Raw genomic sequence first — 13,475 nt, 5'->3', positions numbered from 1 at the left:
TCTTTTGTGTTTTTTTTGTAATGCATTGCTTTAAAACCATTGACAACGTTTAATAAATTGTTTTCAGCCTTTGCAGTTGGCATTTTCTTAAATTTAAATATTCTAAATTACAGTACAGTTCGAGTACTAAACCAATAGAGTACTATGGATTATTTATATTGGAAGAATGTTGCACTGTTATTCGCATTGATCAACAACATTATATTAGGATTTCAATGAAACAGAGAATCTGTGTAATTGAAATAAATAGATTAATGGAAGCCACATTAAAACAGACTACAGACATTGTAATATACTAAAGCGATGCCCAAGGGGGGGAAAAAAAGCAGCGTTTATTACCATAGCAACAGTTGATGGGAGTGGGCGCTGTGGGAAAAAACCACCCCCCCCCCCCCCCACCCCCCCCCCCCCCCCCCCCCCCCCCCCCCCCCGAAGATAATAGTCGTTCAAGACACTGGTAACATGAAGCCACGCTAAAGGAGAAACCATTCCCTCCTGGTGGTTAGGGAAGCGCTTTATTTATATAATTGTCTTTCTATTTGGCAAAATAAATGGAATCTTAGCAAAAAAAAAAACATAAATATTGTGGATAAAAATTCTAAATATATTTTTAGGGAGAAATACACGAGCGACTGATAACTTTTGTTTGATAATATTTTAACTGTACTCCCCTGTTTATAGTGGTGAAGTATATGCCGAAACAAACATGGCAGATGGATACACTGAAGAATGAACGAAGGTAATTGTAAAATATCTGTGATACATTAATGTCTGATAAATTAACTGAAGGGATAAAGGTTTTTTTTTTTTTTTTTTTTTTTTTACGTTAAATAATCACATTTGCAACCCAAACTTTGCTGAAATGAAAATGTATTCCTTATTTGATTAAAATTCAGAATATATTTTCAAGTCCTTGGTAATGTTTTAGTTTTAGTTCCTAACATTTAAAGTATTATGTTATTTTTTTGTTAACAGCATGGCTTGGGACAGCCGCATATGTATTCCGTAATTTGATTGGAAATTTAAAAAAATAACCTGATACCATAAATATAATTGCAGTACAAGTGTGCTCGGTCCGGACTCATTTGCAGATAGACTGTACAATGTACTCACATGCTGCCAGTGTACTGCAAATTACAATTGCACTATAATAATGAACCCGTATTATACAAGCGCTTTGACTGCATTTAAACTGTATTCTTATATATAAAATATCTGACCTAACTAAGTGATTGTTGTGAAACTGGCAAGTGTGTTTAAAAATATTAAGAAGCTATCATTTAACAGATATTCAGATGGTTTTCAAAGTTTGATAGATAACTGGAATGTTACATGCTACTCTATCAATCTATCAGTCATTCAATTAAATTTTTATATAGCGCCTTTCCTGTCAAACATCTCAGTGCTGTGCATAGCTTTACATTAAAATTACGTTAAAACAAGTCTATGTGAGTATAATAATGATTACTATAATAATCATATCCATAATGCAACCCTTCTTCTTCTTCTTCTTCTTCTTCTTCTTCTTCTTCTTCTTCTTCTTCTTAATAGTACTACTACTGCTACTACAAATAATAATAATAGCAGACACTTTTATCCAAAGCGACTTACTGAGACTAGGGGGTGAACTAAGCATTATCAACTGCTGCTGCAGAGTCACTTACAATAGGACCTCTGTTTTACCTCTTATCTGAAGGACGGAGCACAAGGAGGTTAGGTGACTTGCTCAGCGTCACACACACAGTGAGCCAGTGGCTGAGCTGGCATTGAACTGGGAACCTCCTGGTAATTTATTCATTTTAGTAGACTCCAAATACATAAAATTTAGCCCCTTTCTGTGAAAGCGGTGCTTATAGCTCAAGTAAATGTGTTCAACTTTTTTTTGTGCAATTTATATCAAATATTTCTTCTCCAAGAGGATGGTGCACAGTAAAATCTGTGCCATGGTGATGTTCAAATTTGTTTCCTTTCTCTCAACCAAGGTGTCTGTTTGCGTTCTGCTGGACCCGGCCCCTGCACAGTGCCAGAGTGGCGGAGCGTTTCTGAGAAACATGTGGGAATCCCGCCTCACATTCAGAGATGCAGGCTGACCCAAGAGAGGTCAGAGGGGTTTCAGCTTGTCTTGAAAAACCTGGAAGGTACGCCAATCAGACAGGTGAGAGAGAAAAAAAAAAAGTGTCATACTACTTTCCATGTGCTAACATGTCTTTGCAATTGCACCAGTCCAGTAGTACAGTATTAGCTTTTAGATGCATCCACTGCAGTAAGGTGTTCTGATGAAACTTGTGTACTGTTTTTTGTATTACATGCATAGATCTTTCTGAAAGGGGGGTATGCTTTTCTGCCTGTTGTGCAGCACATGACACATTCAATGCGGGGCTTGTGTTGGTCTGTTTCCTTTGCAGAATGCATTAGGGCCCATCCAGTTATGTTTTTGGGTGTGTTTATGGTTAAATGAGCTTTGTGTCTGACCTGTGAGGTACAGAGTTGTGTGGTGTCCGATCTCTCAGCAAACACTTCTGCAGCAACACAAGATTAGACGCTGAACCTTACAGAAGTTCGTTTTCTTTTTCCCTTGCAAGCATCATTTTGAGAGTTTATCAGTTTATTTTTCCTGCTGCTGCTTTCTCGTTTCGGGGAGTATGATTTTGTGAAGATGTGTCCGAATTGGATACAGCAGCTTTATGAACATTGGATTGTGACTGTTACGCCACAGTCACCTTAGGGAAGCTGAAAATCACATTGGAGACATTTCAGAAATAATATCAGCAGACAAATTCAACCAGTCTGCTCGTCTCTCTTTATAGATTAAGCACAATGGTTTGGTATTCCACCTCGTGTTTAAAGTTATATAAACTGCACCTGACAAAACTGAACCAGCTGAAAAAAAAAGATCTGACAGGGGCTAAGGATTTGCTGTCAGAGTATTTGATAAAAAGGGAGGAATATGAACACAAATTGTGGTTTATTGCTTCTACGTTTTTTCATAGCCGTTTTTTAAATAGACATTTTTCTGCTACTGAGGTCAGTATAGGATGTGCTCTGCTCAACAGTGATAAATGAGCTGCAAAACTGGGACATTTGACTGTAAATGTGCCAACCTCTTTCTGAACAAAGTGCTTAGCTAGATCGTACACATAGATAGTACAGTATATGCTGCTTACCCTTTCAAGGTTACAGCAGTGCTTGTAAAAGGACCTTTTTATTAAGAAGATGAATTTGCATATCCAGATCAATGCATAACTTTCCTAAATAAATTAATAAATGCATTGCTTTTACTGTGTAGTACAGTTTCTAAATTAACATGCAGATATTCACACCAGAAATTTAATTACAACACTGCTTTTAATAAAGCTCAGGTCGACTCCCATAGAAAGTTAATAAAAACATCAATTAACGAGTCCTTTGTGGAAAGAGGTAGAGGGCAGGGTCCTGTTGTCTTTTTGTTTGAAGTTATTTATGTACTCACTTAAAGAACCAAAACGGAAACAGATTGAGCTGTCACTGCAGCTAATAAAACCCTGATTATTTATCACCGCCTTGGAAAAACAAAGTTTAGCAGAAGTCAAATCTACCACCTGTTAAAAGTCCTGAAAAAGAAAGGAATGGTTCCTGCGAATCTGAGAAGGCAGCTGTTTTTTTTCCCAGAAGTGGCAGTCTGTACCCTCGTGTTTAACTCTAGGGCAATGGGAAGGTACAGGTCAGTAACCGTTACAATGGTGATAGTCTTTGATTCTTATGCTTTGGTATGGTGATGTATTTCTACATTGAGTAAAGTATTGATCGAGGTTCTTTTATTTTTAATACCCAGAAACTCCTGGAGGGTTTCCAGGGGGTTCATTACCAGCTCCGGGTCTCGCTCTTCGATGTCACCTACCGGCACTTTTTTGGGAGGACGTGGAGGAGTCCTGCAAGGCAGCTGAGGAGCTTACCAGGGCACCCCCCCAGAGTGTCCTTTAACGAGGTAAGGAAGACTGGGCACCAGTGACTGCACTGCTGATAACCATACCCACATCCTGCCAGGGGAAACCATGCCAATATAAGAAATGGCACATTATTTATCACATTTGTGTGATGCACTGCCGTTATGACCCCTGTTGGTGAGACAAGGTTAAAAGTTCTATAGCCAAACACGCTGACAAGCCTGGTCCTTTTGCACAGTGCTTAAGACTCTTGCTTGTGCCATGCCCAGCTTTATTATATATGCTTGTATGTGAGTAATTTTAATGTTGAATCTCTTATCACTTTTCATTTCTGTATTCTAATTCTTAAAGGACGACTTGGGTCACACATGTCGTACGAGGATAAATGTTATTTTCAGCAAAAAACAATTAACAAAACCAAACAAAACAGGTGATTTAGGCTAATGGCGTTATCTCAGTACTCCCTAGGTAACTGATGGAGTCACTTTTAAAGATTTTTACACTTCAGCAGATGGCGATGCATTAAATACTTTAAAGGTTAGCTTGGTACTAATTGCTTGTTTGTACAAATGCCATCCATAAATAGGGGGTTTCATTTGAAGGGCCTCATAAAGAAACAGCAAATATTTCTAAAACCAAGAATGTTGTTGAGACAACCAAATAATCTTCGCACTGAGGACTTTATAGAAATGCTTGAAGTGCTAATGTTCATTCCTCCTTCACACTGCCAAAAAACCCCCCACTGCAACAGTTCCCACCCAGCGATTTCCAAATGGATACATAATGAAATAGTTTTCATGCTAATTAATCTGGTGCTTATGTCTTCAATCTGCATGAAAGCAGAACTGCAGGTGTTATAGATCAGGCTAATGTTCTACCCTTGTTCTGTCACTATTGCGATTGTGATGAGACTGAACGAAGGTACGCTCGGGTCATGTGCTAAAATGATTTGTCGCAGAAGCGCGGTTAATATAATTTCTCTTGCGTGCAGCTCCGCTAATGCTCCTGGCTACTTAATATCCTACTGGGAGATTGGGAGGAAGCAGACAGCTGTCAAAACGCCCAAATTATAACACACACACAATAAAACAAGAAAACCAACAGTGTCTCTGACATGTAATTAGCTACCCGCTGAAGCTGAGGCATTTGCTCTTGGCGAAAGCCGAGTCCAATATTAGCATTGAAGTAGATAACAGCTACTCTCAGGTAGTGAAAATCAGATGCTTGGAAGCACAGGAACTGACCAGGAAGCAGCAGCACATATGTTCCATTTGAGTAATCTGAGACCTATAGCTGTCAGCAGCAGTCGTTATGAACGGCTGCCTAGCAGTGTCACAAGTGCTAAATTGGGCATCGTTTTTAATTCCGACGCTCGGTGTGAAGGTACCCACACTCTGTTTTCTAGCCTTTATCTGAAAGAGCATCTGGTTTGCGAAGCTAAGCAATGGATGTGTCAGTGTTACTGCATGTATAATGTATCACCTTCTCAGGGCTGGAGTAGGATAATGCTGTTATCCAATATGATGACTTCTGCTTGTGCTGCTGCCGCAAGACCTTCAATTTGCGGGAGATTGCTTTAGAGATTGCTTTCAAGGCGTGGACTTGAAAGATAGGACAGCGAGGAAATGGCAGACACACAAATTGTGTAGTATCAGGACCTTTAAAAAATAATATGACAGGTGATGCTGTTCTGAACTGTACAGTCAGCTTGGTTGTGGATTGAATTTAATGCCCTTCATAATACCTTTGGGTGTATTCCCCGTGAAACCCCTCTCCGTAGATGTGTACAGTTTTCTAATTCAAATTTAAATACAGATTTTTTTTTTTTTATTATCATTCAACCATACACACATCTTAGTAGGATCACAAAACCATGTGCTGATTCATACCTCAACGAATGTATACAATAATTGTTTAATCCTTTTTATCTTGCAAGGTATTTACATATATTAATTGTCTAATTTATAACCTGCAAGGTTTAAAAATATTAGAAGACCAGTACAAAACATGCACACAATAATAAACCCCTAGCAAATCGGTGCTCGTGTCATTCCTGAAAACACTTTCCAGAGAATGACTTTGTCGCTGCGCTTAATGCTTTTAACGTTAGCTAGCTTCTCAACATATTTATTTAAATCACTCTTATGCAGTATCATACCTCACTTGCCCCCCATTATACGGCAGTAAATAATTGCTTGTTATCAAAATAAAAAGGAGTAGACTGCAACAGCACAGCAGGAAACCACTGTATGAGATTTCAAAGAGGACTGTCACACAGTGATGGATGCTTTTTAATGTCCAGTGGAAGGAAAGAGACTCAAATGGGAAACAAGCAGACAGATTAAGAGAGGAACAGACTTGGAAAGATGCATCTTACCTGACTCCTGGGCTAAAAATGTTTTGTCCTTGATATGACACGCATTACAGTAAACTTGAAAGCTGCTCCACAATCACTGAGCAATCACTGCTTCACAGCAACACACATCATCTTCCATCCCCTGGTAATGTCCTAGATATTGGTGTTGCTTTCAGACATGTGTATGAGGTGAGATTTAACCTGGATTCTCACCGGGAGTTAGAACCTTTCAATAGTGTCATAGGGTCCTGGGTGTGCAGACGGGACCTTGGCTAGTGTAAAAAACAACTTTGCAGATGGGTTCAGTTTCTTGTGGGATTAATTTCTCCCCAGGTGCCTTGTTCCTGGCTGCAGACTTTCTGTAACATATGGAATTTGAACAAGGCTATGAACACCCAGCTGAGGCCTGGCTCCTCTAGTGTATGTCTCAGAGACCCAGGGATGATAACAAAGTGAACAAAAATAACAGATTCCAATGCCCTTTCTTGCACTACGTTGTGCTGAGCAATGAGAAGAGGTTCTCTTTTCTTGTCTACAGGGGGCAGTGTTGTGTCAAGTACAGAGGCAAGGTGTTTGCAGTATGAATCATGTGGTTTTGCCTTGTTCGGATTCCCAAATGATTGGCATCCCACACTTTTTAGTCTTTAAATGTTTCGTTGATGAAGCTGTCACTGTGGGTTAAATGCAGGTGACAATTAAACAGACGCCTTGTTTGAATCAAAAAAGCATGCCTCTGCTCTCAGGCGGAGAGCTGTGGGTTAGATTTTTGTAAGCATGGGAAGGGAGGGTTTAGATCATGCATGGGCATACCAGCTCCGATAATATGAGTGATGTGGGGGGCTGTAGAATTGAAGTAGTCCTCGTTAGCATTTGTGAAATATATTACATTTTTCTTTTGAAATGGTGCATTTCTTAACCACTGGGCTTGCTCTGCACTGCGGTACAAAGCAGGAAAGAGACAGCAGTCATTGAAGGAGAGCCTGCCTTGTTTCAGCTGTACAATACAAGCCTGGAGACAGGCATCCATTCAGAGGCAAGGAGAGTTTGGGCTGAGACAGATGAATGAACTCTGGGGTCTTGCTGTTGAGATGCTAGTGCTTGAGGTTGCTGAAGTTGTTCAATTGGAAAAGCAACTAAAAGATAAAAATGACTCTCGCCCAAAACGGCGGGTCTCAAAACTGAGAAAAGCAATCCCCCCTCCCCCTCCAATAATATTATCCACTCCAGGATAGCGCAGGTTAGGAGGCTTTTAAATGTACCTATTACAGCACAGGCAGAAAAAACAATCAGTACAGAAACAACAATGTGTTTTATATTTTATTTTATTTTATCAAGGTCGGTAACTAGGCTCAAACCGTGCTTCCATGATTCACCATGCACTCCAAGCAGCTGTGCTTTTACTAGGGGATACACAGGGGATCCCCAAAATCGATAAAAGGTTAACTTAAGTGGTGCTTGATCTTTGCCATTAAATGTGACGATAACCAGCTTTTTAGTGGTTAGCTTCCCAGTGTCTAGTGAGTCTAAAATGGGTTTGCCAGGCAAACCTGCTTTGACTTTGGTGTTTGTTTGTAGTTTTATCTTTTTGTTTTATTATTCAAAACAGATTATTACCAAACATTATTTTTCTGCATAAGACACTGACACTATTCAATTAGGGTTTTTTTTTTTTTGCACAATGAAAGTACTTGGTTCTGAAAGTGTTAAAATACAAATGAATTTGAAAAAATCTTTTACTTTATTTGTAAAAGTAAGTTATTGGCTCATGTGCTGTAGGTTGCTGGCAGCACACAGTGCTGTTTACTGCTGTGGGAATAAGCTGAATGTAAACTAACATTTCTCGGTGAAAGACTGCCTCAGTTCCTGCCAAATTCGATATCAAAACATTTCCGCAGAACATCTGCGCTAAGTGTATGTGCTTAGCTTTGTTTGATTTCACAGGAAGAAGTGTGGAGAATGTTACTTTGAAAGGTATTTTACATAAGCCTGTGTAGCTTCATGACAGGCCAGTGGAGATATCAGATTGTATTATTAAGTTGTCCAAAGCAAATCATAGGTTACACTTAGTTATTTTGCACCCAGAGCTATATACAACCTCCTTGAAACTCAGCTGTCTTTAAATGCATAAAACACAATGGTACCAGTTTATACCCACTTTGATATATTAATGTGTTGCTGTGACATACAGTACCTATAATAAAGTTCCAAGAAAATTAGCACAGGAGTGTGAGATTTATTTCGTGCTGCGCCAGCACATAGCGATTGCACATGATAGGCTAACACTTGAGTTGCTTGCCATGAAATATAGCCCTTCTGTGTGTCTCAGCAATGCAGCCAAAGTAAAAATGCTGATTTTATAAAAAAGGAAATGATCGCCCTCTGTAAGCTGATTACATAAATACAATACAGACTGGAGTGGTGCAGCAGATGCTCATTGAGCTTGTTGTGCTGTAAAGGGGTGTTTATGATGAGCCCTTGCTAAAATACAGGGAGCCTGTTACTCATGACATGAGATAGGAAGTATCAAGTGTTGAGTTCGTATGCTAAATGAGCGCTCGATTATTCAGTTTGTTCATTGTGCTATCTGGTGTGAATAGTGTACTGTGTTTGCAGTTTGCATTGCTAGTCACTGCAGCCTATTCATTACATTACACGTTGGAGAATACAGTATAGTCAGAACAACAATTTAACTGCTTCATCCTGCAAATAAGTTGGTTCATGCTAGTTGTTTGTATTTTTCTCTGAAAACCTGCCCCTTTATGACAAACGTGCATCTAGTGGCCTCCCTGCCCATTTCCTTTAGGATACAGTTCAGTCTAAGAGTCTGTCTTCCAGAGTTCCAGAGTAGCCAAGGCAGCACCAGAATGCAGTCGTCAGCAGACCAGGCACTCTGTTTGCTGTGGAAGTTTATGTAACCCTGATAGGATATCCAACTGCCTTCACCAGAGCCACTGCTAACATATTGCAAAGAAATCAAGAAATCATTTGTATCTTATTTAAAATAGCCATTTATTGGAGCACAGTCTAGTGATGGAGCCATTATTTAAAGGAAAACTACTTTCACATGTGCTACGTAGTACACCTGGTGTTTAACATTCTCTAATAGTCTATATAATTAACTAATGTGTAGATTGTGCACATGTTCTGGTTTGGGGAGTATTCTAATGTTTGGTTTTTTTATTGCGTTTTGCAGATTTGTCATCGCGGTTCAGCAAATTGTGGATTGCGGAAACTCAAACAAAATGAAATTGTAGTGGGTGTTTTACGTGGGAGGTTGTAGTTGATTTAATCCTGTTTGCCTTGATCTATCTAAACTGAAGCTAACTTTATGAGTGTAAGGAAATATACAAGCATTCAAGTTTATTTATCAAATAACACATTATGGGAAATGGTTAGGTAAAAAATGTGGGAATAATGATAACTTTGACCTGACCGCAATCAACTCAAATTAGGATCACATGCTAGCCTACCAGGTGAAGCAGTAGTATCTAAAACACTGGGAACAGTTGAAAAAGAGATTTTGTTTTAAATTGGTTCCCTCTAGTAGGGGAGAATGGTGTGCTAACAAGGGACAAGCCTTGATGGGACGAATGGCATTTTCTCATTCCCCAACTCTTATGTTCTTATGTGTGAAAAAGTGAACATATTTGAGGAGCCACAAGAAGACGACGTTCGGAAAAGGAGACTGAAATGAAATCATGGATAATGATGAGTTGAAATAGCCTAGTGTTGAGAATGCAGAAGAAGGGAGACCTGAAAAAGCTTATCTGTGTTGAAGCTGCTCTGGCGTGACAGATCTTCCGCGTGTCGGAACTGTCAAGAGAAATCGCGTCACTCTCATACCCTGGGATCTGGATTTTGAACTGTCCCAGCACTGAGTGAGAAGGGGTGGAAATGTCTCTGTCTCAGCTCTGATGGAGCTCGAGGCTGGGCAGGTCGGGCACAGAGCTGTGTGTTGTGTTTGTGGGGTTTTTTTTTGGACATGTTGAAATACATTGAATTGAGTGAAGGTTGGATTCCATAATGAGATACAAAAATAAATAAATACACAATCAATGCTAGATCTCTCATTTATTTTAAGAAACTTTGGGCATCTAAATGACATTCTGTCGACAGACAGCTTCTTCATATTCCAAACATGACTTTTTTCAGTACTTTACAATAGCTAATACGTTTAGATTAAAATTGACATGCAAATGTATTAATTCCCTGTTTTATCCTGTTTTTATACAGTAAAATGAATCTCTGATCACAGTTACCTTGACCACAGTTCAGTGCTATTTGCAGGCTGCTAGGCTGAGCAGATGAAATGCAGATACTTGACGGTGTTTATAAGCTTTCTTCTGCTCACGCTCCATGTAAATTAGGCTGACAGCTGTTCCAGTCTGATCCCCAGAGGCAGAGAGGGAACAGTTATGCAATACTTTGCAACTTTACTTCTGTGCTTAATCCCCAGGATTCAGTGTCAGCACCAGGCACGTGGACTAAATACCACTGCAATAGTGAATTGACCCCCCTGCTTAAGTGTTTGCAAATTTACACCTGTTGAGGACAACTACTGATTTCAACTTGACCTACTACCTGTTCTAGGCATCAGAGGCAATGGGTCATGTTTTCAGGGTGGCCAAGAATGTTGGGACTGTACAAAATAAGCTATGGGGGAACACGTTGCTGCAATCAGTACTTGCCTATAGGGTTGCTGTTAACCCTTTGCTGCCCAGTGTCCAGTATATTTGACATTAGCATTAAATAGGTATGGGAACATACCTGGGCAGCACAGGTTTAAAGCCCATACGGGCAAATCACATGGTTAACTAACCAAAAGCAGCCATAGATCTTTGTGTTTTAGGCCTTAGCGCATTCATTCAGCACCTTAAAACTCACAGTTAATGATTCTGAATGTTTTCATTTTTCTTTTTAAAATTTTTGTTCCTTGGCTTGTTCAGCGCAGAGGTGCCAGAGAACAGGGAGGCTCTGAACACCATGGGTGCTGGGCTAAAATGCTTTATTCTCTGTTCCCTTTTTTATGCCCTGCAATTACCACTGTCTTACCTACTGTTACAGTCCGCTTTATAAGTCACACCATGTTGTAAAACCCCAGGCGACTTTCCGATATATGATATGCATGTGGGTTCAGCTTAAACCAACCAAGCAGGGCTCACATAATGAACACTTACAATCTCACTCGTGTCTGTTCTATTAAACAGCTTGTTCATAACTGTGCACTGAGCACTGGCGTTAAAAAGGCCAGCTTACAAAAGCCAGGAATATAGCTTTAGTGGAAGCAGAAACTGACAACAAGCGGACTGACCTTTTCTGAGAGGTTAACCTTTTCACAAGTATTTACAGGGCTAAGAATCAGGTCCTTACCATAGACTGGTTAAAATGATATATGATAAAAAATATATGAAGTAACTTACAAAAAATGATGGTGATTAAGTAGATTCAAGAAAATGCACAGAGTCCTTTTCTTCAATCAGTTGCCAGGTTTATTGAAATATGCAGGGAGTCTGGTCCCAGGTACAGGACAAACAGAATACTCATCATTACAATGTTTGCATGACATTAAATACCCTTCTGTATAGATGGTCCACCTCCTCTTTCTCTGACACTTAACCAATGGTCAAGGTACAACACATTATTCTGTTAATTTAGTGTGTGTGTGTGTGTGTGTGTAGTTTAGTGTGACAACCTCTGAACTCAGTGCATTCTTCACACTCCTGGAGAAAAAAGGTCCATCAATCTGCCCCTTTGATCCCAGTGGCATTATCTCTTTCGATCTCTCTGAGAACCTCTGGGTCCAACGCCAGTCCCTGGGAGCCTTTTAGCCCCTTTATGCTTTGCATTCCAAGTCTTAGAGCCTGGCCCCTTCTGGTCCACAGCATTGTTATCTTTTTAGCTTGCAGTCAATGCTGGGCAAGAAGCTTGTAGACGCAATGTCTCTATCAATTGTAAGCAGTACATGCAATTTGAACCAAACAGTCTGCTATCTGCAATATTAGTCTCTTTTCAGAAAAAAACACCAGTATAGCTCTGCCAGTCCACAGGCGTAGCAAACTGCTAATCAATTCTCAATCCATGTTTTCCAACAATATTGTGTAATCTAGATGAATGTTTTGAAAGTTTAGTTTTCTTTAAAGCTTATGTAATGTTATGTATGCCTGTGCCTTTGTGTGTGTTGGAGTTTTGCATGTGGGTGGATAACGTCACTGAGATGTTCAGACCTGTTTTACTTTGGCATGTAGTAAATGTAGCGTTTACTGCAGAGATATCATTACCTGCTTTGGATACATTTTCCTCTTACAATTATGGTCAAGAGTTAACTTTTCGAGCATGTTTGGATACATCTTAAAAAAGTTTTAAGAGAAACCTAATTTGTCTGTATTTTGATTGGAAATGATGACATCAGTTGTGCAGTTTTAAAAAGAAAAATCACTGTTTATGTCTTCCGGGAATATTGAAGGGAAATTACATGCAATAATAAACATGTACAATCAAATACAATGCAAGGCAAATAGGCAGAGTGAGCTATGAAACATGCTTTTTGAGCAGAATGATAATAGTGCAAAACTATGAATGCCTTGAGATAGATAGCGGTATTATCCTGTTTTAAGGAATCTTTTTGAGGGCTATAAATACTTGTGCTGTTAACTACTGTAACATCTTAAGAGCTTTGTATGAGGGCATTGATACAGATAGCTGACCTTGAATCTCTGCTAGAACCCTTGCCACATTAGAGCAAAGAGCTCTTCCAGCAACAAACTAATCAGACAGCCTTGACAGGGTTTAAATTATTAATAGGCCGTGCATATTGTCTTGAGTTCTGAATGTAAACCACATAATTGTTGACTTGAAATCAGTCTGCCACGGACCCTGTCCTCGTAGTAATACCGTTAGCACTGTGTACCCAAAATCCAATTCAAAGAACAGTTCCTACATTTGCCCAGTTGTCTGTGCTATTTCCATATCCCAGGGCTGTCCTGCTGTTAGCACCTCTGCAATGTAATGACTGATCGCATGCATGCTACAAAGTTTAGTTGGATATTTAAAGGCACAATCGCTTGCTAAGATGTTAAGAGCTCAATGCAGACAGTTGCTGCCCGCTCTCTTTTATGTCACCTGTCATTGATAAAGCACCCACGTTATAATCATTTTGCCAGTAACAGAGGATAAGCTATTTCTGTTTCAATAGGTGA

General features: G+C 39.6%; 1 protein-coding gene across 1 annotated transcript in view; it reads left to right on the top strand.

Annotated features, from left to right (window-relative positions):
• The first annotated feature begins 660 nt into the window (after positions 1-660).
• The window catches only part of LOC121328406 (nephrocystin-4-like), a 73,021-nt gene continuing 60,206 nt past the window's right edge, over positions 661-13,475 (top strand). The window contains exons 1-3 of the mRNA XM_041273046.1: positions 661-739; positions 1,983-2,155; positions 3,812-3,964. Of these exons, the coding sequence (XP_041128980.1) occupies positions 730-739; positions 1,983-2,155; positions 3,812-3,964 (336 nt within the window). The 5' untranslated portion in view covers positions 661-729. The remainder of the gene's footprint in view (positions 740-1,982; positions 2,156-3,811; positions 3,965-13,475) is intronic.

Source organism: Polyodon spathula, chromosome 16, assembly GCF_017654505.1.
Source record: "Polyodon spathula isolate WHYD16114869_AA chromosome 16, ASM1765450v1, whole genome shotgun sequence".
Taxonomy (NCBI): Eukaryota; Metazoa; Chordata; class Actinopteri; order Acipenseriformes; family Polyodontidae; genus Polyodon; species Polyodon spathula.
The sequence above is the reverse complement of the archived record's forward strand: the minus strand, read 5'-3'. Positions and strand labels throughout refer to the sequence as shown.